This window comes from Hemitrygon akajei, chromosome 11 (assembly GCF_048418815.1).
Source record: "Hemitrygon akajei chromosome 11, sHemAka1.3, whole genome shotgun sequence".
Lineage (NCBI taxonomy): Eukaryota > Metazoa > Chordata > Chondrichthyes > Myliobatiformes > Dasyatidae > Hemitrygon > Hemitrygon akajei.
This window is the reverse complement of record NC_133134.1, coordinates 113829655-113854161: the sequence shown is the minus strand read 5'-3', so window position 1 is coordinate 113854161 and position 24507 is coordinate 113829655. Positions and strand designations below refer to the sequence as shown.

General features: G+C 45.5%; 1 protein-coding gene across 1 annotated transcript in view; it reads left to right on the top strand.

Annotated features, from left to right (window-relative positions):
• spo11 (SPO11 initiator of meiotic double stranded breaks) overlaps positions 1-24507 on the top strand; it is a 59782-nt gene that overhangs the window by 15778 nt on the left and 19497 nt on the right. Inside the window, exons 3-8 of the mRNA XM_073062359.1 lie at positions 1255-1343; positions 8909-8975; positions 9418-9526; positions 10004-10090; positions 13212-13248; positions 14217-14326. Coding sequence (XP_072918460.1) covers positions 1255-1343; positions 8909-8975; positions 9418-9526; positions 10004-10090; positions 13212-13248; positions 14217-14326 — 499 coding nt within the window. The remainder of the gene's footprint in view (positions 1-1254; positions 1344-8908; positions 8976-9417; positions 9527-10003; positions 10091-13211; positions 13249-14216; positions 14327-24507) is intronic.

Genomic DNA, 24507 nt, shown 5'->3' with positions numbered 1-24507 from the left:
TATTAACAAGGCAGTAGAAATATTGCTGTTAAAAAGATGGAAAGTTGAAGAAGATGTGCAGGGTAAGTATATTTTTCCACCGAGGTGGTAGGTGCTTGGAGCATATTGCCAGGAGTGGTGGTGGAAGCAGGTGGTGTTTAAGAAGCACTTAGGTAATGTCCACACTAGATCAGATAATTTTGAAAATGCCGATTTTGCATAAAAACGATAGGCGTCCACATCAAGCGTTTTTGAAAATGCCTCCGTCCACATTAAAATGGGTATTTGGGTGAATCTCCTCCTACTGGGCATGCGCAGGACACATCTACAGAAACAAGCGACATGTTTGGTGTTGACTCTCGCTGTGAAAGTGCGCGTTTGTGCAGTTACAGACCAGAAAAACTTAAAAAGAAATTGCCAAACAACGGACAGCTGTTGGCTCTTACGCAGGAGGACTTAAAACAAAAAACAAATAACTGGAGCGTATGGAGGCAAGCGACAGGGCGTTTGCAGGCAGTATGCCCCAGCTGACAATGAACATTGAAAAATTGACTAACTCTGTTGCATTAATAAAGCACCTTGTTAAATGTATAAAACATGTCTGCATCAGTATTATCTTGTATTTCCATACAATGTCACATTAGGCTGTTACACATCTATTGTCAGAAAAGTACTTACATAAATAGGTAAACCACCGTCATACAAGCAAGGACAGTAACAGGACAAAGTGAGTATACTTATTTATTCAGTAAGTTATGGGTCAAAGTATTTGGTGAGTGCATTTCTAACCCTTCTGGCTTCAGTCTCGTTGCCGTCTGTTCTGAAATTGTTAGGTTGTGTGGGGGGTTGTGTTCAAGAAAACAATGAAATGCCACACTGCTGCCACCATCTGTTCCGGCACGTCATAACAGCGTTCTTAGAAGTCTCCGGTTACCCTGTCCACATTACTCTGCCTAATCGGCGTTTTCAAATTTATACACTCTGGAGGGCGTTTTAGAAAAGCTCAGCTTTTGGGAGAGGAAAACGCTGTTTCAGTGTAGATGGAGGGTCAAAATGAAGAGAAAAAGCTTTGGTTACGGATTTATCCGGCCTAGTGTGGATGTTGCCATAGAAAGCCACGCAAACATGCAGGGAACAAAGTGATATGGATCATGTACAGGCAGATTAGTTTAGTTTGGCATTGTGGCCTGCACAGGTATCATGGGATGAATGGCCTGTTTCTGTGATGTACTACTAGTAATAGGAAGTAAAAACTAACATTTTCTGTATTGACAGGTTTGATGGCAATGTTGGATTACAGATGGTATCTGATTGCACTGTGAGCAAAGTGAAGTGTCAATGTTCCAAATCTGTCCGCAGGTTCGGTAAGGTATTATTCTAGTGATTGCTGCCAGACAAATGTATCACTTATTGTATACTTAATTGTATATTTGATATCTAAAAATGTCTGATTAAATGCAAAATTATTCAATAGGAAATATTACTTAATAAATATATATAGTGGTGCAAGAAAGTTTGTGAACCCTGTGGAATCTTCTCTGTTTCTGCATAAATATGACCTAAAATGTGATAAGATCTTTATGCAAGCCCTAAAACTAGATAAAAAGAACCCAATCAAGTAAATAACACAAAAACATTATACTTCTTCACTTATTTATTGAGAAAAATGATCCAATATTACATGTATTTGTTGGAAAAAGTATATGAACCTTTGCTTTCAGTTATTGATGTAACCCCCCCCTTGTGCAGCAATAACTTCAACCAAACATTTCCAGTAATTGTTGATCAGTCCTGCACATTGGCTTGGAGGAATTCTAGGCTATTCCTCCTTACAAAACTGCTTCAGCTCTGGGATGTTGGTGGGCTCCTTGCATGAACTGCTTGCTTCACGCCCTTCCCGCAACATTTCTCTAGGATTAAGGTTGGGACTTTCAGTTAGCCATTCCAAAAAATGAATTTTCTTCTTTTTAAATCATTCTGTTATTGATTTACTCTTGTTTTTTGGATCATTGTTGCATTATCTTAATTCTATTACACTTCAGGTGATGGAATGCTACCCTGACATTCTCCTGTAAAATGTCTTGATGCGATTTTGAATTCATTGTTCCCTCAATGATGGAAAGCTGTTCAGGGCCCTGGGGAGCATAGCAGCCCAAACCAAGATGCTCCTTCCACCATGCTTCACGGTTGGGATGACTGTTTTAGTGTTGGTGTGCAGTGCACTTTTTCCTCCAAGCATAGTGTTATGATCCCAGCCCCCCTCCTTCTTGAGAATCGCAAGATCGCTATTAATTCGGGTCTTGGACCCAGGAAATGAGAGAGAATACTCAAGTTTTGGAATGTGTCCTGACCCCTCAGCAAGACAAAGCAACGGATTTGGCCATTGTTTCTTGAGGACACCTTTGTGGATTGCGATCCTATACTACGTGCCAGCTCTCAGGGCAACGGTGGGCTGGGCTACGAGGAGAGATTGCACCATCCAACCTGATTGACATCTGAGACCCCGTGAGTCCAGATAAAAAGAGGGGCTGTAGAGATGGCCCCTCAGACGCACCAGAAGGAGACACCATCGCTCATCGCTCCCGTGATAACGGAAGCTATTCGGAAGCCACGTGCATTCCGTTTCCCCTGGCCTGGGGAGCGGGTGGCTGATAACACCGAAAAAGGACTTCGAACTAACAACGGGGAACCAACGTTCCCGATTCAACGGTTTTGCGTCCTAAAAGACGGGGCAAGTTTCTTGTCTCACAAAACCTCTCTCTCTCTCTCTCTCTCTCTCTCTCTCTCTCTCACCCTCTCTCTCTCTCATCTCTCTCTCTTTCTCCCTCTCCCTCTCCCTCTCCCTCTCCCTCTCCCCCTCCCTCTCCCCCCTCCAGTCTCTCTCTCTCCCTCTCTCCCCAGTCTCTCTCTCTCTCCCTCTCTCTCTCTCCCTCTCTCCCTCTCCCTCCCTCTCCCAGTCAGTCTCTCCCTCTCTCTCTCCCTCTCTCTCCCTCTCTCTCCCCCTCTCCCCCTCTCCCCCCTCTCCCCTCCTCTCCCCCTCTCCCCTCTCCCCCTCTCCCCCTCTCCCCCTCTCCCCCTCCTCCCTCTCTCCCTCCCCTCCCCCTCCCTCTCCCCTCCAGTCTCTCTCTCTCCCTCTCTCCCAGTCTCTCTCTCTCTCCCTCTCTCTCTCTCCCTCTCTCCCTCTCCCTCCCTCTCCCAGTCAGTCTCTCCCTCTCTCTCCCTCTCTCTCCCTCTCTCTCCCCCTCTCCCCCTCTCCCCCTCTCTCCACCTCTCCCCCTCTCCCCCTCTCCCCCTCTCCCCCCTCCCCCCTCTCCACCCTCTCCCCCCTCTCCCTCTCTCCCTCCCTCTCCCTCTCCTGCCCTCTCCCTCTCCCTCTCCCTCTCCCTCTCCCTCCCCCTCTCCCTCTCCCTCTCCCTCTCCCTCTCCCTCTCCCTCCCCCTCTCCCTCCCCCTCCCCCTCTCCCTCTCCCTCTCCCTCTCCCTCTCCCTCTCCCTCTCCCTCTCCCTCTCCCTCCCCCTCCCCCTCCCCCTCCCCCCCTCTCCCTCTCTCTCTCTCCCTCCCACCCCCCCTCCCTCCCTCTCTCCCTCCCTCTCTCCCTCCCTCTCTCCCTCCCTCTCCCTCCCTCTCCCTCCCTCTCCCTCTCCTTCTCTCCCTCTCCTTCTCCCTCTCCTTCTCCCTCCTCTCCCTCCCCCTCCCCCCTCCCCCCCTCCCCCTCCATCTCCCTCCCTCTCTCCCTCTCCCTCTCTCCCTCTCTCTCCCCCTCTCTCCCCCTCTCTCCCCCTCTCTCCCCCTCATCTCCCCTCTCTCCCTCTCTCCTCCCCTCTCCCCCCTCTCCCCCTCTCTCCCCCTCTCCCTCCCCCTCCCTCCCCCTCCCTCCCCCCTCCCTCTCCCTCTCCCTCTCCCTCCCCCTCTCCCCCTCTCCCCCCATCCCCCTCCTCCCTCCCTCTCCCTCTCCCTCTCCCCTCCCCCTCTCCCTCTCCCCCTCTCCCTCCCTCTCCCTCTCCCTCTCCCTCTCCCTCTCCCTCTCCCTCTCCCTCCCCCTCTCCCTCCCCCTCCCCTCCCCCTCCTCCCCCTCCCCCTCCCCCTCCCCCTCCCCCCTCCCCTCCCCCTCCCCTCCCCCTCCCCTCCCCCTCCCCTCCCCCTCTCCCTCCCCCTCTCCCCCCTCTCCCCTCCCCCTCTCCCTCCCTCTCCCTCTCCCCTCCCCCTCTCCCTCTCCCCCCTCCCTCCCTCTCCCTCTCCCTCTCCCTCTCCCTCCCCCTCCCCCTCCCCCTCCCCTCCCCCTCCCCCTCCCCCTCCCCCCTCTCCCTCTCCCTCTCCTCTCCTCTCCCTCTCCCTCCCCTCTCCCTCCCCCTCCCTCCCCCTCCCTCCCCCTCCCTCCCCCTCCTCCCCCTCCCTCCCCTCCCTCTCCCTCTCCCCTCCCCCTCTCCCTCCCTCCCCCTCTCCCTCCCTCTCCCTCCCTCTCCCTCTCCTCCCCCTCCCCCTCCCCCTCCCCTCCCCCTCCCCCTCCCCCTCCTCCCCTCCCCTCCCCCTCTCCCTCCCCCTCTCCCTCCCCCTCTCCCCTCCCCCTCTCCCTCCCCCTCTCTCCCTCCCCCTCTCTCCCTCCCCCTCTCTCCCTCCCCCTCTCTCCCTCTCCCTCTCTCCCTCCCTCCCTCTCTCCCTCCCTCCCTCTCCCTCTCCTTCTCCCTCCCTCTCCTTCTCCCTCTCCCTCTCTCCCTCTCCCCCTCCCTCCCTCTCCCCCTCCCCCTCCATCTCCCTCCCTCTCTCCCTCTCCCTCTCCCTTCCTCTCTCCCTCTCTCTCCCCCTCTCCCTCCCCCTCCCTCTCTCCCTCTCCCTCCCTCTCCCCCCCTCCCCCTCTCCCCCTCTCCCCCTCTCCCCCTCTCCCCCTCTCCCTCTCCCCCTCTCCCCCTCTCCCTCTCCCCCCTCTCCCCCTCTCCCTTTCTCCCTCCCTCCCTCCCTCCCGAAAACCCAGCGGTCCCCAAAAGGCTAAAGCCTGCACGAACTTCAGAGACTTTTATATTTCCATCGGACAATATTTTTACCCCTAGACAAAACCATAGAGCTACTTCTTATTAATGATTATTACTATACCCGCGCTTTAGATTGAGTATTGATGACGTATATTATCTGAATGTTTGTATTAACCTTACTTTTGTGCCCCTTTATAAATAAAAACTTTTAAAAATAGTACCATCAGACTTCAACGGACCTCTCTATCTTTGCTGGTAAGTGACCCAGTTATGGGGTACGTAACAATAGCATTGTACATTTCTGCCAAAAAGTTCAACTTTAGTCTCACCTGTCCACAGAACATTCTCCCAAAAGCATTGTAGAACATCCAACACCCACAAAATGCTGGTGGAACACAGCAGGCCAGGCAGCATCTATAAGGAGAAGCACTGTCGACGAAGGGTCTCGGCCCAAAACGTCGACAGTGCTTCTCCTTATATTTGCTGCCTGGCCTGCTGTGTTCCACCAGCATTTTGTGTGTGTTGCTTGCATTTCCAGCATCTGCAGATTTCCTTGTGTAGAACATCCAGCTGGTCTTTTGCAAACTTGAGACATGCAGCAATGTCTTTTTTTTTTGAAGAGCAGTGGTTTCCTCCATGGTGTCCTTTCACGAACACCAGTCTTGTTCAGTGATTTTCTTATAGTGGACACATGAACAGATAATTTAGCAAGTTCTAGAAATTTCTGAAGGTCTTTTACTGTTACCCTTGAGTCCCTTTATACCTCTTTCAGCATTGCACGTTGTGCTCTTGTTTTGATTTTTGCAGGATCATCACTCCTAGGGAGAGTAGCAACAGTACTGAGTTTCTCCATTTGTAGACAATTTCTTTTACTGTAGGCTGATGAAAACTCAGGTCTTTAGAAATGCTTTTGTAGCCTTTTTCAGCTTCCTGCGTCTCTATAATTCTTCTAAGATCCCCTGAGAGTCGTTTCCATGAGGCATGGTGTACATAAACAGATCTTTCTTGAGAAGAGTAGGCTCTGTCAGTAACCTGTCTTTGTGTGCTTTTTTTTATATAAGGCAGGGCAGCTCTACAACCTACACCTCTAATCGCATCTCATTGGTTGGAACACTTAACTTCAATAGCTTTTGTAGAAGGCATTACCCCAGAAGTTCACATACTTTTTCCAATAAATACATGTAAAATTGGATTATTTTTCTCAATAAATAAATGAACAAATATAATGTTTTGTGCTATTTATTTAATTGGGTTCTCTTTATTTAGTCTTAGGACACATTATTGCTCCATCTAGTCCTAGCCTTTACCTAAAAGCACAAATGAAACAGTACTTCGAAGAATGTAGTCAACGAGATGGAGAAGGCGATAGAAATTTGTCTAATTTCTACAGGGTTTTTAATATTTGCACTGATTTTACTGCTGCTAATGCAACACGGGTCCTTCCAAACGTATAGACCGATGACAGAAACTTACACTTGCAAAACATTTTTGACATGTAAACCAACAAGATTTATCAACAACTATCACCAGAAAACACAAAGTCAGTTTTTCAGTAGGATTGTGCAGTACACATAAATCATTATTAAAAATGAATTCTTTATTTTGTTTTCCAAATTCTCAATGGTAATTCAAACTCCTACATCAAACAGCTACAAAGGATCAATTAAGCTGTGGCAAACTTCTAGCAAACAGCATTATATAGAAAATGTGAAATTGTCCATTTTGTCAGTAAATTTTAAAAATATGAAGCATATCATCTAAATGACAAGAGATTAAAAACACTGACATGCAGAGGGTTTGCCCTAGTGCATGATTTACAAAAGGCTGGTATACAGGTACATCTAGTAATTAGAACAGTTAAAATAATTTTAGAATTTATTGATGTGGAATTGAATATAAGGGTATTGAAGAAGGCATAAGGTGTCAAGTGGCCTACTCCTGTTAACTTATTTTATATATACAGTAGAGTCCAGTTAATTAGGACACATCAGAACCAGTACATTTTGGTCCAATTAAGCAGCTGCCCTAATTAGCCAAAGTTTTAGGGAAATAGTTAAAAGGTATTAAAAAAAAGACAAACTGTTGTTTAACTGAGTAACAATTTATGTATTTGAAAGAAATACAGAACAAATGAGAACACTACTAATACCTCAGTGGTACAATAAAATTATTAGTTCCTAATCAAGAGAAAATCTGAAGTTGCTGGAAATCAAAGTAATACACACAAAATGTCAGAGAAACTCAGCAGGCCAGGCAGCATCTGTGGAAAAGAGTAAGCAGTTGATGTTTTGGGCCGAGACCCTTCATCAGGACTCAAAGTCCTTCAGTCTTAATAGTTACCAATGGAGGAATTCATCTGCTGTGTTCTCATGGTTGACTATAAATGAACAGAATGAGCGAAAATACCTAGTGCAGGTAATGGACTGCATTCATACAATGCTTTAGATGATTGCATCCTCAGAATCTTAATTTTCATCATAACATTAAAGATATCTTCAGATTCTTCATAATTTCTGACCTGTTGAAGTAGTGAAATCGTTTTATTTTTACTCCTGGCTGTTTCTGGCATCTCCAAGCCTGAATGCTTGAAACTGCAGTGAGCAAAATAGTTCTGAATTGTCTTATTGCTTATTTCTCGCTAAATAACAGTGACAAAAATCACTGCCTTTTGAACACACAACTGATGCTATTTAAAGGCTGGTTATTCTTAACAGCCACACAAGTGCACACAACTGACGCTAGTTAGAAACTGTTTGGCAACAGTCTCCTGCCCCATTTAAGTGGTATAGTGTTCAGAATATCAATAGGAATCCTGGCCATTTTCTAGATATAGTTTTTGTTCTTTAAGAGTTGTCCCAAATATACAACTGCTCTGATTAACCAATGACCTAATTAGTCATAATCCATTGTATTTCCTAGCTTTGCCTCTCCACCCATTTTTACTTGATTGATAACCAGTTCAGAATTAGCCACATCTTTTTTCCAGCTGAATTGAGAAAAATGCAGATGTCTTGCAATGATCTTATCACCAATTCAGTTTGCCTCCCTGATTAATCTCTGAGGCTGAATGTAACCATTTACGAATTCAGCTTCTTACTCAATTCAATAAAGAGAATTTGAAATCATCTTGTCCATCATAAGAACTACATGTCTCCACACTGCAGCATCATCTATCTATCCCATTTACTGCCAAATCCTTCATTGTGCCCTTATAACCTCCAGACAATTATTCCGTTTCAATGTTCTACTATCCAACATACCTTACTGCAGTAATTTAAACTCATCCAAAATTCTGCTACTACAACTCCATCTCACTCACCTCTAGAGACTTTCTGCTCACCCCTTCAAATTTAGTATTTTAATTTCTGAGTTCATCTTACTTTGACCTCTCATTCTGTTGTTAATGTCAAGGTGAACAGGTTTGTCCCACTCTAACTTTATCAGTTTTTTTATTCTGACCACTAGTCTATAATATCTCTCTTCCTCAACAGTGGAAGCTCAGCTTTCAGCGATCTTCATTTGTCTTTGATTACTTGAATATCAGCCTTTAAAGCTATCTCATTTGCCATGCTTTGATCACTTCTCCTAATCTGTGCTTCTTTGTTTCATATACAGTACATTCAATCACTGCATCTGTGCAAGCTGCTTAGGAATATTTTGCTATATGTGCATTATTATTTATATTTGATTTCATAAGCCATCAAACATGCACAATTCAAACATTATTTGATTTCATAAGCCATCAAACATGCACAATTCAAACATTCCAGATATTCTGTTGCCAGGTCAAGCTACTCAGAAGCGTAGTCGAAACAGTCTTCATTTAAAGACGGTTGAGGTTGAACAGTATTTATGTATTGTGTGCTGGATATGGAACTTTTTATGTTACTGCATAACAGAGGATGAAATGAAAGAGTTATGAAAGCAAAAGTCACTTCTAGTAACAACTATTTTCCTTGCAGCTCTGATACTGAGGACCTTGTCGATGATTTACAAGTTGGTGCAGAGCAATACTTACGCAACTAAAAGGTGAACGAATGTTAAGATAATATGATAATGTACTGTAGATCTGATGGGGGAGACAGGAAATTTCTGTACTGCCTGTTATTTTTATTAAGAACTTACTTGTCATACTTTGCTGTAAAAAAAGCAATGAGGGAAAAATAGAAATTGGGCACCTGTATCACCATCACTTGGTAAGCCACACCTATGAAACCAAAATCCTGCTGTGTAAGTGGATTCAATGTTGTCATCCAGGAATTTGATCATGTGTTCATTTACTTTGATTTTGTATTATTTTTGAGTGATATAATCAAGGATAGAGCTTAGAGTTACATTGAGAAGATTGTGTTAAACTATTAATCTAGAACAATTCACATAGTGAACATGTTTCACAATGCTGTTAGGTAGAAAATTACAGGATTTTAACTTAATAGCAATGAATAAATGATGATGGTCATTTTTGTTTCAGGGATCTATACTATAATGATACACAGTTGTTTGGCTCACAAGTTATTCTTGATGGTATTATCAATGATGTATGCTGCATGCTGAAAGTCCCACGCAGAAGCCTTCATGTTGTAAGTGCTTAGTACATACAATCTAAATGATAATTTGTACTTAAAAATAAAGAAATGGTGAAAGTATTTTTTAACAAAGACATGTTCATAATAATGCAACTTCCCCAAGGAATGGCCAGCATTGTATCATACAGGTGGAAATCTGAATGACTCTAATGCAAACTGCAGAGGAAATACGTAAGACAGCTATTAAGAACTGTAATGGAGTTATTAAATTTTATTTAAGCAGCCTTTTTAATTGTCAGTATTGTTTTCCAGAAAATGGAATGATAGCTAAATGTTATAAAGTAATTTTTAGTAATTTTCGCTCAGCTAATTCAGTTTTAGCAAGAAGAAGAAAGTTTTGAATATATCGGGGAATTTTCATGTGAATATTTTATGCTATAATTATTATCAATGCACAATGCTCATTAGGTATTGAAATGCAAAATGTGTGCAATTATTTATTTTATGAAACACTTGATTTCTCTCTTTGAGCTCTCCACCTCGAAAGGCTGCATTGCAGGTGATCTATGCTACACTGAGGAAGATGGCAGCAGAGTCAATTGTGCTTGCAGTTCTAAGGTATGTACCAGGTTTACTGTAGAGATTCTCAAATTAGTCTTTAAGCTTCTATTAGGAAAGATTTGTATTGGAGAAGAATAAATCTGTGGACCAATATTGAAAAATGATGATCAGGAAGCAATCCATTACTTTTTATTCATGTAGTTCCATGTAGTTGTGTTTCCTGTTAACAGATACTTTCCATAAAAGTTTTAGAGATTATTGTACATCAATTAAAGAATAACTAATTAAGCAGCTTTTTTTTTAAAAACTGTAGTAAGTGTTCTCTTACACAGGAACATGCGATGGATATGGAAATCAGTTCAGTGATTTTAAGACTGCATAGCTCCAGGAACTTGGGTTTCATCGTGTTCTCTGTACAGGTAGTCCCCGAGTTACGAACGATCGACTTATGGACAACTCGTACTTACGAACCAAGGAAGGAGAACGCCGTCCACCATTTTAAGTCAGATCGCGACGCTGTCTGCCATTTTAAGTCATTGCAGTTGACACTGTGTTGAGTGTTTAACTTTGTATTTGGCTTAAATTTTTCTTAGTAAGCTTCACCCTGACCCTGCCCCCCCCCCCCCCCGTTCCAGTCAGCTGGTGGCGCAGTGAGATCAGCAACGGGCTGGAGAACAGAGGTTCTCAAGTTCAATCAGTGACAGACCGCTCCCGTGCCAGGTTGATGTTGATCCAGTGACTCCCGTACCATCCGTGCCGGATGTCGAGCTCATAACTCAACCTCGTAAAAAAAACACTGCCGCCTCCAGTTTAAATTCCCACACGGAATATTGAGGAGGATCAAATACCCAAACCCAGCACAGTCCCCACTTGTCCCATTTAACCTGTCTCAGTGCGGTGGACTTTTGGACCTGGGGAATTCAGTGCAGTGGTCCTTTGGACCCAGCGGACCTCGTGAGCCAGCGGAGCTCGGGACCCACCGCCCACAGTGTTTCTGTTCCATTGACGGGAAGCGATCGCAATTGAAAATAAAGTGGAAATAATAAAGTGTTTGGAAAGAGGTGAAACGCATTGGAAAATCGTTAGGCTACAGTTGGTCAACGATTGGAACAATTTTAAAAGATGAAGGATAAAGTGAGAATAATGGAACATGTGAAAGGTCCTGCCCCGATGAAAGCTACAATTATTACTAAGCAACGCAGTAGTTTAATTATTGGAATACATACGTTTCTTAAGTGTTTTATAAGCATAGAAAGGTAAAATATATACTATATACTAAGACAAACGTTTGACTTACTGACGCTAAATAATACCGAATGTACTTGTTCCGACAAATGTACTTATCAGACTTAAAGACGGACTCAGGAACGGAACTCGTATGTAACCCGGGAACTGCCTATATAGCATATTCTCCCTGTGACCACACAGATTTTCCCCACATCCCACTAATACCTAATAGTTAATTGACTACTGTAAAATTGCCTCAGGTGCAGGTACGCAACAGGAGATCTGTAGGGGTAGGAGTTGATGCACATGGGATGTTTTACAGAGAAATAACTGGAGGAATCAGACCAATGGCAATATCCTGAGAATAGGATTGAACTCAATGAACCAAATGGCCTTATCAACATTGGGGTTCTAATATGAGATACGAGATGCGAAGCCAAAGAAAGGAATAGAGTTTCCCAAGCTTGTATTTTGCTATACCCTACTGAAGAGAGATTTTGTCCTGACGAAGGGTCTCAGCCCGAAACATTGACTGCTCGTTTCCACGGATACTGCCTGACCTGCTGAGTTCCTCCAGCTTGTTTGTACGTGTTGATTTGACCACAGCATCTGCAGTGTACTTTGTGCTTTGAGATTTTGTATTTCTTCTCCAGCCTTCTCCAAGATAATCCTAAATATTAGGTTTTTCTTAACTTTACCATACACCTCTTGCAAGTGTCCTCTCCCCACTACAATTCTGGTGCTGAATCCATATTAAAATGAAAAAGAATAAAGGATCATTGATTTCTTCTAGTGAAATTAATTCAAATGCCTTATGGATTTATAGTAAATACCCTTGCAAAAGTACTTATAAATCTAACCACTGTAAATCTAGCCACAGGTATCACACTGATTGTAAGATTTATCCTATGCGGGTTTATTTTTATAACTTAAAATGTTTGCAATATTGTTACTTCAAGCTTATTGGTATGCCAGCCTTTGGATTAGAATTTGTGGCCGTGATTATAGTGAATGATGAAAGGGCATTCTTGCAACTGGTCAAAAACATTCACCAGGCAGTGTGGTATAGATGGTCTTTGTTCCTACTCAACTGTTGTCCAGTCCCTTCTGCGTTCAGGAATAGCAATGTCATTCAGCTGACTGAGCAGTAAATCAGATTGAAAAGTTCTAACAGGTTACGAACTGGACATAAAATTATTTTACAAATATTGAATTAAAGATTGATTCATACAAGAAGGTTAAAGCAGAAGCTGAAATAACAAACAAAAATAGAATAAAATTATAATATCACTTAAATTTTGTAGTGGCAAATGTTATTGTTTCACTGGAGTTAAAATATCGAGTGCAAAAATCAGGAATTAGGTCAGCAGCAGAAGGAAATTTTTATTAAAAGGCCACAAGTAAACATTAAACATGATAAAATGCTAAAAACTTGACTTTTGGCCAGAGAAGTTATAAAAAAAGGGACGGAAGGCTAATACATTTTACTTTGTCTATCGTCTTCCTCTCTAATTACCATCTTTAATGCATTAACAAGATGACATCGTTTACATCTTATCCCTATGACAACCCTGGCCTTACTTTATCAGAAATACTGCCTTGGTCCTATCCCTCTCTATACTATTCTCCCTTCAATTGAGCCCCAACTTGTTTACTTTCTCTCCCAGTTTTCCTGAAATATTACCTCTGTTTTCCTTTCTACAGATATTGGCCGACCCCTTCTGAATGTTTACAGCATTTTCTGTTTTTATTTCAAATGTCCAGCATCTGCAGTTTTTTGATTTTCAGAAAACATTCTATCTTTTACACAGGAGTAGTATGGCAGTGTAGGAAACATTCAAAAACATACCAAAGTGGTGCAATAGCATAGAGAATGACAGATTCAGGAACATTGAATACATTGTGATTATGTTTTAGTTATGTGTATCTGATTTTCTCTTCCATCCTCTAGGCTGTGCTTGTGCCATCCAATGTCGATGGGATAAGAAGTATCCTTTTACGTGATATGAACAGTTTATTTTTTTGGTTTTGTATTCTAGCATTGTAGGATAACATCATTTCTTCAGTGCCAATGAAGGATTTTTGATGCAAAGACATAGGAATATTTAGATATATGGGCTATTGATGCCATGCTTTTCAATTTTTTTTACCAGCATTTCTAGAACACAGGAACAAGATTGGTGGTCCCTTTTGTCTTATTGATCATTTAAAGGACAAAGGAGGAGATATGAAACTTGTCTCATAATTACCAGGAATGGTGATGTTGCTGCCTGGAATAAATAATCACATCAGCTTTCTAATAGTCATATTTATGTGAACATCAGTATATATTTAAACTGTCACAGCAGATATTACAGAATTGTGTGAACTAAGTTGAAGCTTGCCATAACTTGCTTAATTTTTAAGAGTTTAGATATGAAAAACTTGGCAACTAAAGAAAATTAAAGCAGTAACAGATCACTTGGCTCCATAGGTCATCACTGATTTATTCTCTTCTTCTTTTTACTTTTGACTGTGTACAAGCAATTCAAATCAAATTCTTTTGTTCGTTGTCTTAATGGATCTTAATCATCTTTTGAAGAAGGCAAAAAGCAAGGAAAAGAACGGAAATAAAAAAGCAGGAATGAAAACATGGACAAAAGCCAAGAAAGATTGACTAAAATTAAGAGGTGATGAGAATAAGAAAACAATGAGCAAACTGACAGCTATCAGTATCGTAGAACTAAGTTCTATGACTTAAGAAAATGTAAAGGAAAGTTCTTGCTTAAAATAGCTCATCCCCTTAACTTTGGGTAAAAGTTTCACACGTTCATTCCTCTTGCTCTGTTTGCTATAAGAATCCAGATGTTTTTATTTTAATTATGCTAGTGCTATACTAGAATACAGGAATGGTAATTATTTTAATATCATCAGAAGTATTTCCTAAGCTTGGCTGTAATTTGCCTTAACTTCTAAGATTTGAATTCTCCTGCTCAATTTGTGCTCATAGTGGAAAAAGATGCCACCTTTCAGAGATTATTGGATGATGACTTTTGTACCAAATCATTCCCCTGTATTATTATAACGGTAAGGCATTTCTGTTATTTTATTTCTAAGGATTCCAATTCTGGCAGAATTAGATTAGTGTTTACACACACTTTAAATCTCTAGCTGTCAACTTATAAGTAAAATCTCTCGGTTCTTCCATATTTTGTATTCTGTTGTTTCAGATAAAGCCCCTTTCTATCGTCTTCAAAAAGCAATTTCCTTTTGAATCTCAGCAGTTATGTTCCCAATGCTTTCCTTTATGATAATCAAGAAAAGGCATCCTCTGTGACTTTTTTCCCTTGACTTCTGTCTTTAGCCTTCTGGACAGTGAGAATCTCATTGTACTCTCAAGCTCTGCAATGTGCAGCTCAGTGGAACTGCCTTTGCATTTCAGAATATCACTTGCAATGGTTTCTCTTCCTGGTTCTGTATAGTTTGTTCTAGAATCCCAGGAACCTGTGCTTATCCAACCTCAGCCTTTTAACCTATATGTTGGCCTTTGACATCAACATCTGAAAATATAAAATCCTGAAACTCATCTCAGTCTTATTACCCCCTCTTTTGACCCCTCTGTTGCCTTTAATTTGTTCACTATCATACAAAGGTGTCTTCCATCTTCTAAATACTGGCGATCTGAAGCCATTGTCTTTGGCTGCGACTGAGCAAAGTTTATATTCAAATTTTGGCATCCAACGGTATATACAGTTAAGTTTTAGAAATATTTTCTGAATCAAAGATGAACATGTGGAGGAAGTTTAGGGACCACATGCTGGGTTCAGGATAGGTTTGTCCCACTGAGACAAGGAAAAAATGGTAGGAAAAGGGAACCATGGCTGATGAAACACGTGAGGAAACTCATCAAGAGGAAGAAGGAAGCATATGTTAGATAATAAGAAGCAGGAAGCAGGAGGGGCTCATGAGAAATATAGGGTAGCCAGGAAGGAGCTTAAGAAAGGACTTAGGAGAGCTCGAAGGGGGTATGAGAAGGCCTTAGCATGAAGAACCCCAAAGGCATTCTATGCGTATGTGAAGGACAGAAGGTTGACAAGAATGAAGGTGGGACCGCTAAAGGATAAAGAGGGCAACATGTGCCTGGAGGCGGAGGAGGTTGGGGAGGTCCTGAATGAATACTTTGCTTCAGTATTCACAATTGAAAAGGACCTTGATCAGGGTGAAGTCGAAATAGAACAGGCCTGTGTGCTGAACAATGTGGAGATTAAGGAAGAAGAAGTGTTGGATCTTCTTAAAAACATCAAGATTGATAAGTCCCCAGGGCCAGATGTATATACCCCAGGTTGCTGTGGGAAGTGGGGGAAGAGATTGCTGGAGCAGTAGCTATGTTCTTTGAATCCTCTTTGGCTGCAGGGGAGGTGCCGGAGGATTGGAGAATGGCAAATGTAGTTTCCTTGTTTAAAAAAGGTAATAGGGAGAATCCTGGGAACTATAGACCGATGAGTCTTACGTCGGTGGTCTGCAAACTACTAGAAAGGATTCTTAAGAATAGGATCTATGAGCATTTGGAGAAGTGCAGTCTACTCAAGGATAGTCAACATGGCTTTGTGAAGGGAAGGTCATGCCTCGTGAGCCTAATAGAGTTTTTTGAACAAAAGAAATTGATGAGGGTAGGGCGGTGGATGTGGTCAACATGGATTTGAGCAAGGCATTTGACAAGGTCCCCCACGAGAGACTCATCTAGAAAGTCATGAGGCATGGGATCAGTGGAACCTTGGCTGTTTGAATAAAAATTGGCTTACAGGAAGAAAGGTACAGGTAGTAGTGGAAGGAAAGTATTCTGCCTGGAGGTCGGTAATAGTGGAGTGCCACAAGGATCTGTCCTGGGACCCGTGCTCTTTGTGATTTTTATAAATGACCTGGATGAAGGGGCGGAAGGATGGGTGAGTAAGTTTGCAGATGACACGAAGATTGGAGGAGTTGTGGATGGAGTTGTAGGTTGTCAAAGGTTACAAGAGGATATAGACAGGCTGCAGAGTTGGGCAGAAAAGTGGCAGATGGAGTTCAATGCAGATCAGTGTGAGGTGATGCATTTTGGAAGGACAAACCAGAAGGCTGAGTACAGGGTTAATGGTCGGTTACTTAAGAGTGTGGATGAACAGAGGAACCTTGGGGTTTAAATCCATACATCCCTCAAGGTTGCTGCACAGGTTGATAGGATAGCTAAGAAGGCCTATGGGATGCTAGGCTTCATTAATAGGGGGATTGAGTTCAAGAGTAGAGAGGTCATGTTGCAACTCTACAAATCTCTGGTGAGACCACACTTAAGAGTACTGTGATCAGTTCTGGTCACCTCATTATAGGAAGGATGTGGAAGCTATGGAGAGGGTGCAGAGGAGATTTACCAGGATATTGCCTGGATTGGAGGCAAGGTTAGATTAACCTTATGAGGCAAGGTTAGCAGAGCTGGGACTTTTCTCTTTGGAGCATAGAAGGATGAGAGAGGACTTGATAGAGGTGTACAAGATTATGAGAAGCATAGATAGGGTGGATAGCCAGTATCTGTTTCCCAGGGCACGAATAACAAACACCAGAGGGCATATGTACAAAGTTAAGGGAGGGAAGTTTAGGGGAGACATAAGGTGTAAGTTTTTTACACAGAGGGTTGTGGGTGCCTGGATGTGACTTGCCAGGGATGGTGGCGGAGGCTAAAACATTAGGGGTATTTAAGAACCTCTTGGACAGGTACATGGTTGAAAGAAAAAGAGGAATACGGGGTAGTGTGGGTTTTTTAAAGGAATATATGGGTCAGCACAACATTGTGGGCTGAAGGGCCTGTACTGTGCTGAGTAGTATCTAATAATTTTTCTACCTCTCCTTGGAAATGATGTGAAATTGAACCAGATGTTCTATGAGATTAGTATGAAACTGACTTTAAGATTAGTTTCTGACCAAATGTCTCTTCTTTTTTTTAAGACTGACTGCATCTATCTCTGGAATAGACCCAAATTCTAACATTACCTCTCTGTCTTCTGAAATCTTTATTCTTTCTTCCTTTCATATAAGTCAACTGCAGCCCACTCATAGCCAGTCTCCCAATTCCTCCAAGCATAACCTACTTTTCTAATGCTCTGCTACAAATATATTAACTTGCAACAACTTATGTTCACCTTTCATCCCATGCTTCTGGCCTCTACTCTGACACACTTCAATTTCAAATCCCTAACTTTCTTTCTTTCTTGCAGATTCTTACAGGTTAAGGCAAACTATAGACTTGATAGCCTGACATCAGTGGTTGGGAAGTTGTTGGAATCGATTGTTAGGAATGAGATTACAGAGTACCTGAAGGCACATGACAAAATAGGCCAAAGTCAGCATGGTTTCCTGAAAGGAAAATCCTGCCTGACAAACCTACTGCAATTCTTTGAGGAAATTACAAGCAGGGTAGACAAAGGAGATGTAGTAGATGTAGTGCACTTGGATTTTCAGAAGGCCTTTGACAAGGTGCCGCACGAGGCTGCTTAGCAAGATAAGAGCCTATGGAGTTACAGGGAAGTTACTAGCATGAGTGGAGCATTGGCTGGTTGGTAGAAAACAGAGAGTGGGAATAAAGGGATCCTATTCTGGCTGGCTGCCAGTTACCAGTGGAGTTCCACAGGGGTCAGTGTTGGGACTGCTGCTTCTTACAATGTACGTCAATGATTTGGACTATGGTATTAATAGATTTGTGACTAAATTTGCTGATGATACAAAGATATGTGGAGGAGTGGGTAGTGTTGAGGAAACCGAGAGCCTGCAGAGACTTAGGTAGTTTAGGGTAATGGGCAAAGAAGTGGCAAATGAAATATAATGTTGGAAAGTATATGGTCATGTACTTTGGTGGAAGAAATAAATGGGCAGACTGTAGTGGTGTGCTACATGCAGCGCTGAAATAACGACACGGAGTCGGTAAACTGCAGTTAAAAAAGATTTTATTCGAACTTCGCGGCCTCGCTTTAAAGCCTCCCTGATCCCGCCCTCCCCGGGCGCGGATGCTGTAGGGGGCACGTATTCATAGTCCCGCGTGGGCTTTTCCCCTTGTTGGTGAAGCAGACTTGGCGCCCTTTTGGGACTGGCCTTTATGCCGGTGCGTTGGCTATTTGTGAGCCGGTTCGAGTGCGCTAGGAAGTGGGTCGCCACAGAACCCCCCCCCCCCAGAACCGGCGATACACCCCCCCAATGTCCACAGTCTGGGCCGGACCCTGTTTGGGAGGTCGGCCTCTGCGCCGCGGTGCCGGAAACTCGACCGGGTGCGCCACGTCCTCATGGGCCGGTTTGAGTCGGTCCACCATGAAAACCTCCTCTCTCCCCCCAACGTCCAGCACGAACGTGGACCCGTTGTTCCTGATCACCGTAAACGGCCCCTCGTAGGACCGCTGTAGCAATGGTCAATGCCCGCCCCTTCGTACAAACACAAACTTACAGTTCTGCAGGTCTTTGGGTACACAGGTCGGGTTCTGCCCATGCTACGAAGTGGGTATGGGGGTCAGGTTGCCGAGCCTCTCGCGTAGTCTGCCCAGGACTGCTGCGGGTTCTTCCTCGTGCCCCCTTGGGGCTGGTATGAACTCCCCAGGAATGACCAGGGGTGCGCCGTACACCAACTCGGCCGACGAGGTGTGCAGATTGTCTTTGGGCGCCGTGCGGATGCCGAGTAGGACCCAGGGAAGCTCGTCCACCCAGTTAGCTCCTCCCAGGCGGGCCATGAGAGCCAACTTTAGGTGACGGTGGAAACGCTCCACCAGGCCGTTCGACTGTGGGTGGTAGGCAGTTGTGTGGTGCAGCTGTGTCCCCAAAAGGCTGGCCATAGCTGACCACAGGCCGGAGGTGAACTGGGCGCCTCTGTCGGAGGTAATGTGGGCCGGTACACCAAAGTGGGATACCCAGGTGGCGATCAGTGCCCGGGCGCATGATTCGGAGGTGGTGTCGGTGAGCGGGATCGCATCTGGCCATCTGGTGAACCGGTCCACGATAGTGAGGAGGTGCCGCGCCCCGTGCGACACTGGCAGGGGGCCAACGACATCCACATGAATGTGGTCGAAACGCTGGTGGGTGGGGTGGAACTGCTGCTGCAGGGCTTTGGTGTGCCACTGCACCTTGGCCGTCTGGCAGTGCATGCACATTTTGGCCCATTCACTGACTTGCTTGCAGAGTCCGTGCCAAACGAACCTGTTGGAGACCAGCCGGATGGTTGTCCTGATGGAGGGGTGCGCTAAGTTATGAATGGAGTCGAAAACATGTCGCCGCCAGGCTGCCGGGACGATGGGGCGGGGTTGGCCGGTGGTGACGTCACAGAGTAGGGTCCTCTCACCTGGGCCTACGGGGAGGTCCTGGAGCTGCAAACCGGAGACTGTGGTTCTGTAACTAGGGATCTCCTCATCTGCCTGCTGCACCTCCGCCAGCGCCTCAAAGTCTACCCCTTGGGAAAGGGCATGAATGTTAGGGCGAGAGAGCGCGTCCGCCACAACATTGTCCTTACCCAAGACATGCCGGACATCCGTCGTGTATTCAGAGATGTAGGTGTGGTGAACTACATATACCTGTCTGGACTGCTCCTGTGGCTCCTCCCACAGACCCCTGTATAAAAGCGATTGAGGCCTGAGCCCGGCCTCATTCTCCAGGATGTAGTGTTGTTCATTCTTCCAGTCAATAAAAGCCGATATCTCGCTTCTTACGTCTCAGAGTGAGTTATTGATGGTGCATCAGTAGGACAGATGGCGCTGCTGGCGGGACGACCAGGGATCGGACACCTTCGTGAGCGTAAAGGTAAGCGGCTTGTGGTCCATGAACGCGGTGAAGGGCCTACCTTCTAAGAAGTACCTGAAATGCCAGATTGCCAGGTATAGCACCAACAGTTCCCAGTCGAAAGCACTGTATTTGAGCTCGGGTGGCCGCAGGTGTTTGCTGAAAAACGCCAGGGGTTGCCAGCGACCCTCGATGAGTTGCTCCAGTACACCACCGACTGCCGTGTTAGATGCGTCCACTGTGAGAGCGGTAGGGACATCCATTCTGGGGTGCACTAGCATCGCGGCATTTGCCAAGGCTTCTTTCGTTTTAATGAAAGCGGCGACGGACTCCTCGTCCCAGGTAATGTCCTTGCCCGGACCCGACATCAGGGCGAACAGGGGGCGCATGATTCAGGCAGCTGAAGGGAGGAAGCGGTGGTAGAAATTTACCATACCCACGAATTCCTGAAGGCCTTTGATTGTGGTGGGTCGGGGAAAATGGCGGACTGCGTCTACCTTAGCGGGCAGAGGGGTTGCCCCGTCTGTAGTGATCCTGTGGCCCAGGAAGTCAATGGAATCAAGCCCGAACTGGCATTTGGCCGGGTTGATTGTCAGGCCGTATTCACTCAGTCGGGCGTAGAGTTGTCAGAGGTGGGACAGATGCTCCTGACGACTGCTGCTGGCTATGAGGATGTCATCCAAATAGATGAAAGCAAAGTCCAGGTCGCGTCCCAACGCGTCTATTAACCGCTGAAACGTCTGTGCGGCATTCTTTAGGCCGAACGACATGCGGAGGAACTCGAAAAGGCCGAACAGGGTGATGAGTGCCGTTTTGGGGACGTCGTCCGGATGCATCGGGATTTGATGGTATCCCCGGCCGAGGTCTACCTTGGAGAAGATCTGTGCGCCGTGCAGGTTTGCTGCAAAGTCCTGAATGTGTGGCACAGGGTAGCGGTCCGGTGTTGTAGCCTCGTTCAGCCTGCGGTAGTTGCTGCATGGTCTCCAGCCCCCTGTCACTTTGGGCACCATGTGCAGGGGGGAGGCCCATGGGCTGTCGGACCGCCGTATGATCCCCAATTCCTCCATTCTCTTGAACTCCTCCTTCGCCAGTCGGAGCTTGTCTGGGGGAAGCCTTCGAGCACGGGCGTGGAGGGGTGGTCCCTGGGTCGGGATGTGGTGCTGTACGCCGTGTCTGGGCATGGCTGCCGTGAACTGCGGTGCCAGAACTGATGGGAAATCCGCCAGGACTCCGGTGAAGTCGTTGGACAGCGTGACGGAGTCGAGGTGTGGGGCTGACAACTGTGCTTCACCCAGGGAGAACGTCTGAAAGGTCTCGGCGTGGACCAGTCTCTTCCTCGGCAGGTCGACCAGTAGGCTGTGAGACCACAAAAAATCCGCACCCAGAAGCGGTTGGGCTACGGCGGCCAGTGTGAAGTCCCACGTGAACCGGCTGGAGCCGAACTGTAGCCGCACCGTACGGTTGCCGTAGGTCCTTACTGTGCTGCCGTTCACGGCCCTCAGGGTGGGACCCGGTGCCCTGTTGCGGGTGTCGTAACTCGTCGGAGGTAAGACGCTGATCTCGGCACTGGTGTCGACCAACAAACGGCATCCCGACCGTTTGTCCCACACATACAGGAGGCTATCCCGATGGCCAGCCGCCGTAGCCATCAGCGGCGGCTGGCCCTGGTGTTTCCCGGGAACTTGCAGGGCGGGCAACAGCGGCGGGCTTCTGCGCCCCACTGCTGGTGGTAGAAGCACCATTGTTCATTGGTCTCCTCACCCCTGCCTCTGGGGTTTGCGGGCTCTGTGGCCGGGCCTGGTCTGGTTTGCTGCTGGGAGCGTGGCCTGGTGATCTGTGCGACGGATGCCCCACTCTCCTTCTTGGTGTTCCACAGCAAGTCCGCCCGGGCTGCCACCTTCCGGGGGTCGCTGAAATCCGCGTCGGACAGCAGCAGGCGTATGTTCTCGGGCAGCTGCTCCAGGAATGCCTGCTCAAACATGAGGCAGGGCTTGTGTCCTCCGGCCAGAGACAACATCTCATTCATTAAAGCCGATGGAGGTCTGTCTCCCAAACCATCCAGGTACAGTAAACGGGCAGCCCGCTCACGCTGTGAGAGTCCGAAAGTCCTTATGAGCAGGTCTTTGAATTCCGTGTATTTGCCGTCCGCTGGGGGAGACTGTATGAACTCCTCAACCTGGGTCACTGTGTCCTGGTCGAGGAAGCTCACCACGTAGTAGTAACGTGTGTCCTCCAAGGTTATCTGCCGAGCATGGAATTGGGCTTCTGCTTGCTGGAACCATAGGTGAGGTCGCAGCGTCCAGAAGCTTGGCAGTTTCAACGAAACTGCATGAACAGATGCGGCGTTGGTCATCTTCGGCCCAAACGATATTTGGGCCGTCGGGGTCACCAATTGTAGCGGTGTGCTACATGCAGCGCTGAAATAACAACACGGAGTTGGTAAACTGCAGTTAAAAAAGATTTTATTCGAACTTCGCGGCCTCGCTTTAAAGTCTCCCTGATCCCTCCCTCCCCGGGCGCGGATGCTGTAGGGGGCACGTATTCACAGTCCCGCGCGGGCTTTTCCCTTTGTTGGTGAAGCAGACTTGGCGCCCTTTTGGGACTGGCCTTTATGCCGGCGCACTGGCTATTTGTGAGCCGGTTCGAGTGCGCTAGGAAGTGGGTCGCCACGTGACTATTATTTAGATGGGGAGAGAATTCAAAATGCAGAGATGCAAAGGGACTTGGGAGTCCTTGTGCAAGATACCCTAAAAGTTAACCTCCAGGTTGAGTTGGTTGTGAAGAAGGCGAATGCAATGTTGGCATTCATTATATAAGAAGAGGGATGTGATGCTGAGGCTCTATAAGGCACTTGTGAGACCACACTTGGAGTATTGTGTGCAGTTTTGGGCCCCTTATTTTAGAAAGGATATACTGACATTGGAGAGGGTTAAGAGAAGATTCACAAGAATGATTCTAGGAATGAAAGGGTTACCGTATGAGGAATGTCTGGCAGCTTTTGGGCTGTATTCCCTGAAGTTCAGGAGAATGAGGGGGGATCTCATAGAAACATTCTGAATGTTAAAAGGCCTGAACAGATTAGATATGGCAAAGCTATTTCCCATGGTAGGGGAGTCCAGGACAAGAGGGCATGACTTCAGGATTGAAGGACATCCTTTTAGAACTGAGATGCGGAGAAATTACTTTAATCAGAGGGTGGTAAATCTGTGGAATTTGTTTCCACGAGCGGCTGTGGAGGCCAAGTCATTGGGTGTTTTTAAGGCAGAGATAGATAGGTTCCTGATTAGCCAGGGCATCAAAGGGCTTGAGGTGAAAGCAGGGGAGTGGGAATGACTGGAAGAATTGGATCAGCCCATGATTGAATGGTGGAGCAGACTCGATAAACTGAATGGCCTACTTCTGCTCCTATATCTTAAGGTCTTTTAGGTTCTCATCCTTCTTCCCCTAATCTCCCCCAGCTGCACCAATACTTGAGCACTCTGTGAACATCCGTTTCTGCTCATCACCCGTTTTAGTCACCACTGTTGCAAGCAATGTTTTTTACTGCTGGTTCCTAAGCAATGGATTGACACCAGCTATGCCCTCCCAAATCCCCCCACAAACTACCCATGCAAAACCTCGCTGTTTATTGCTTCTTTTAATGGAGCCCTTAAATTTTACTTATGGCAATTTTTAGATACATTTTCTACTATCCCTGGCTCAATGTTAAAATAAATTAACTGATAATTTTTTTTTGCATTAAGAACACTAATATTGTGACTGATAGTGTGTTATGCTAATTTATTCTACATGTTATTATTTTTCTTTGATGCAATGTGTATTACAATCCTAGCACATCAAACTCTATTTTTAGCAGGACTAGTTATAACAAATGAACATGAAAAATAATAAATTTGCCCATTTTCTCAGAGAAATCTATCAGATTATGAAAAGGCACAGCAACTCTTCTCAAATAAAATCTTTTTGAAAGAAGAAGGCAAAAAAACAGAAGGGAGTGCAATAACCAACATAAGTTAATGATGAGATGTATATAATGTTGACTTGTTCCATTAAGGTAGAGCTGGATGTTGATGGTTAGAATCACTCTGGGAAAACTTGCTGTCTACACTTGTGTGTTCTGACCTTGTTGCTATTTCCCCATGCTGGAATGTTGCCCGTGTTTCACTGAATGTGAACAGGGATGGCTTCACTATGAGGAATTGTGGTTGGTAATGAGCTTCTGATGTTATATAAGATATCTGAATATGTTAGAGCCAAGGACATTTCTCTGAGGGACACCTAAGGTCACGATAAACCTCTAACAATTGTAACTTCTCCTGTATGGTTTGTATTTTACACATGGGAGGTTTCCCTCCATGAAATGCATCAAATTCAATTTTATTAGATCTACTTGATTTGAAGCTCAGTCAATGTTGCGTTGGTGTCAAACAGAATGATTCCAGGAATGAAATCATTCATTCGCACTTGTGAAATTCAGCTCTTTTGTC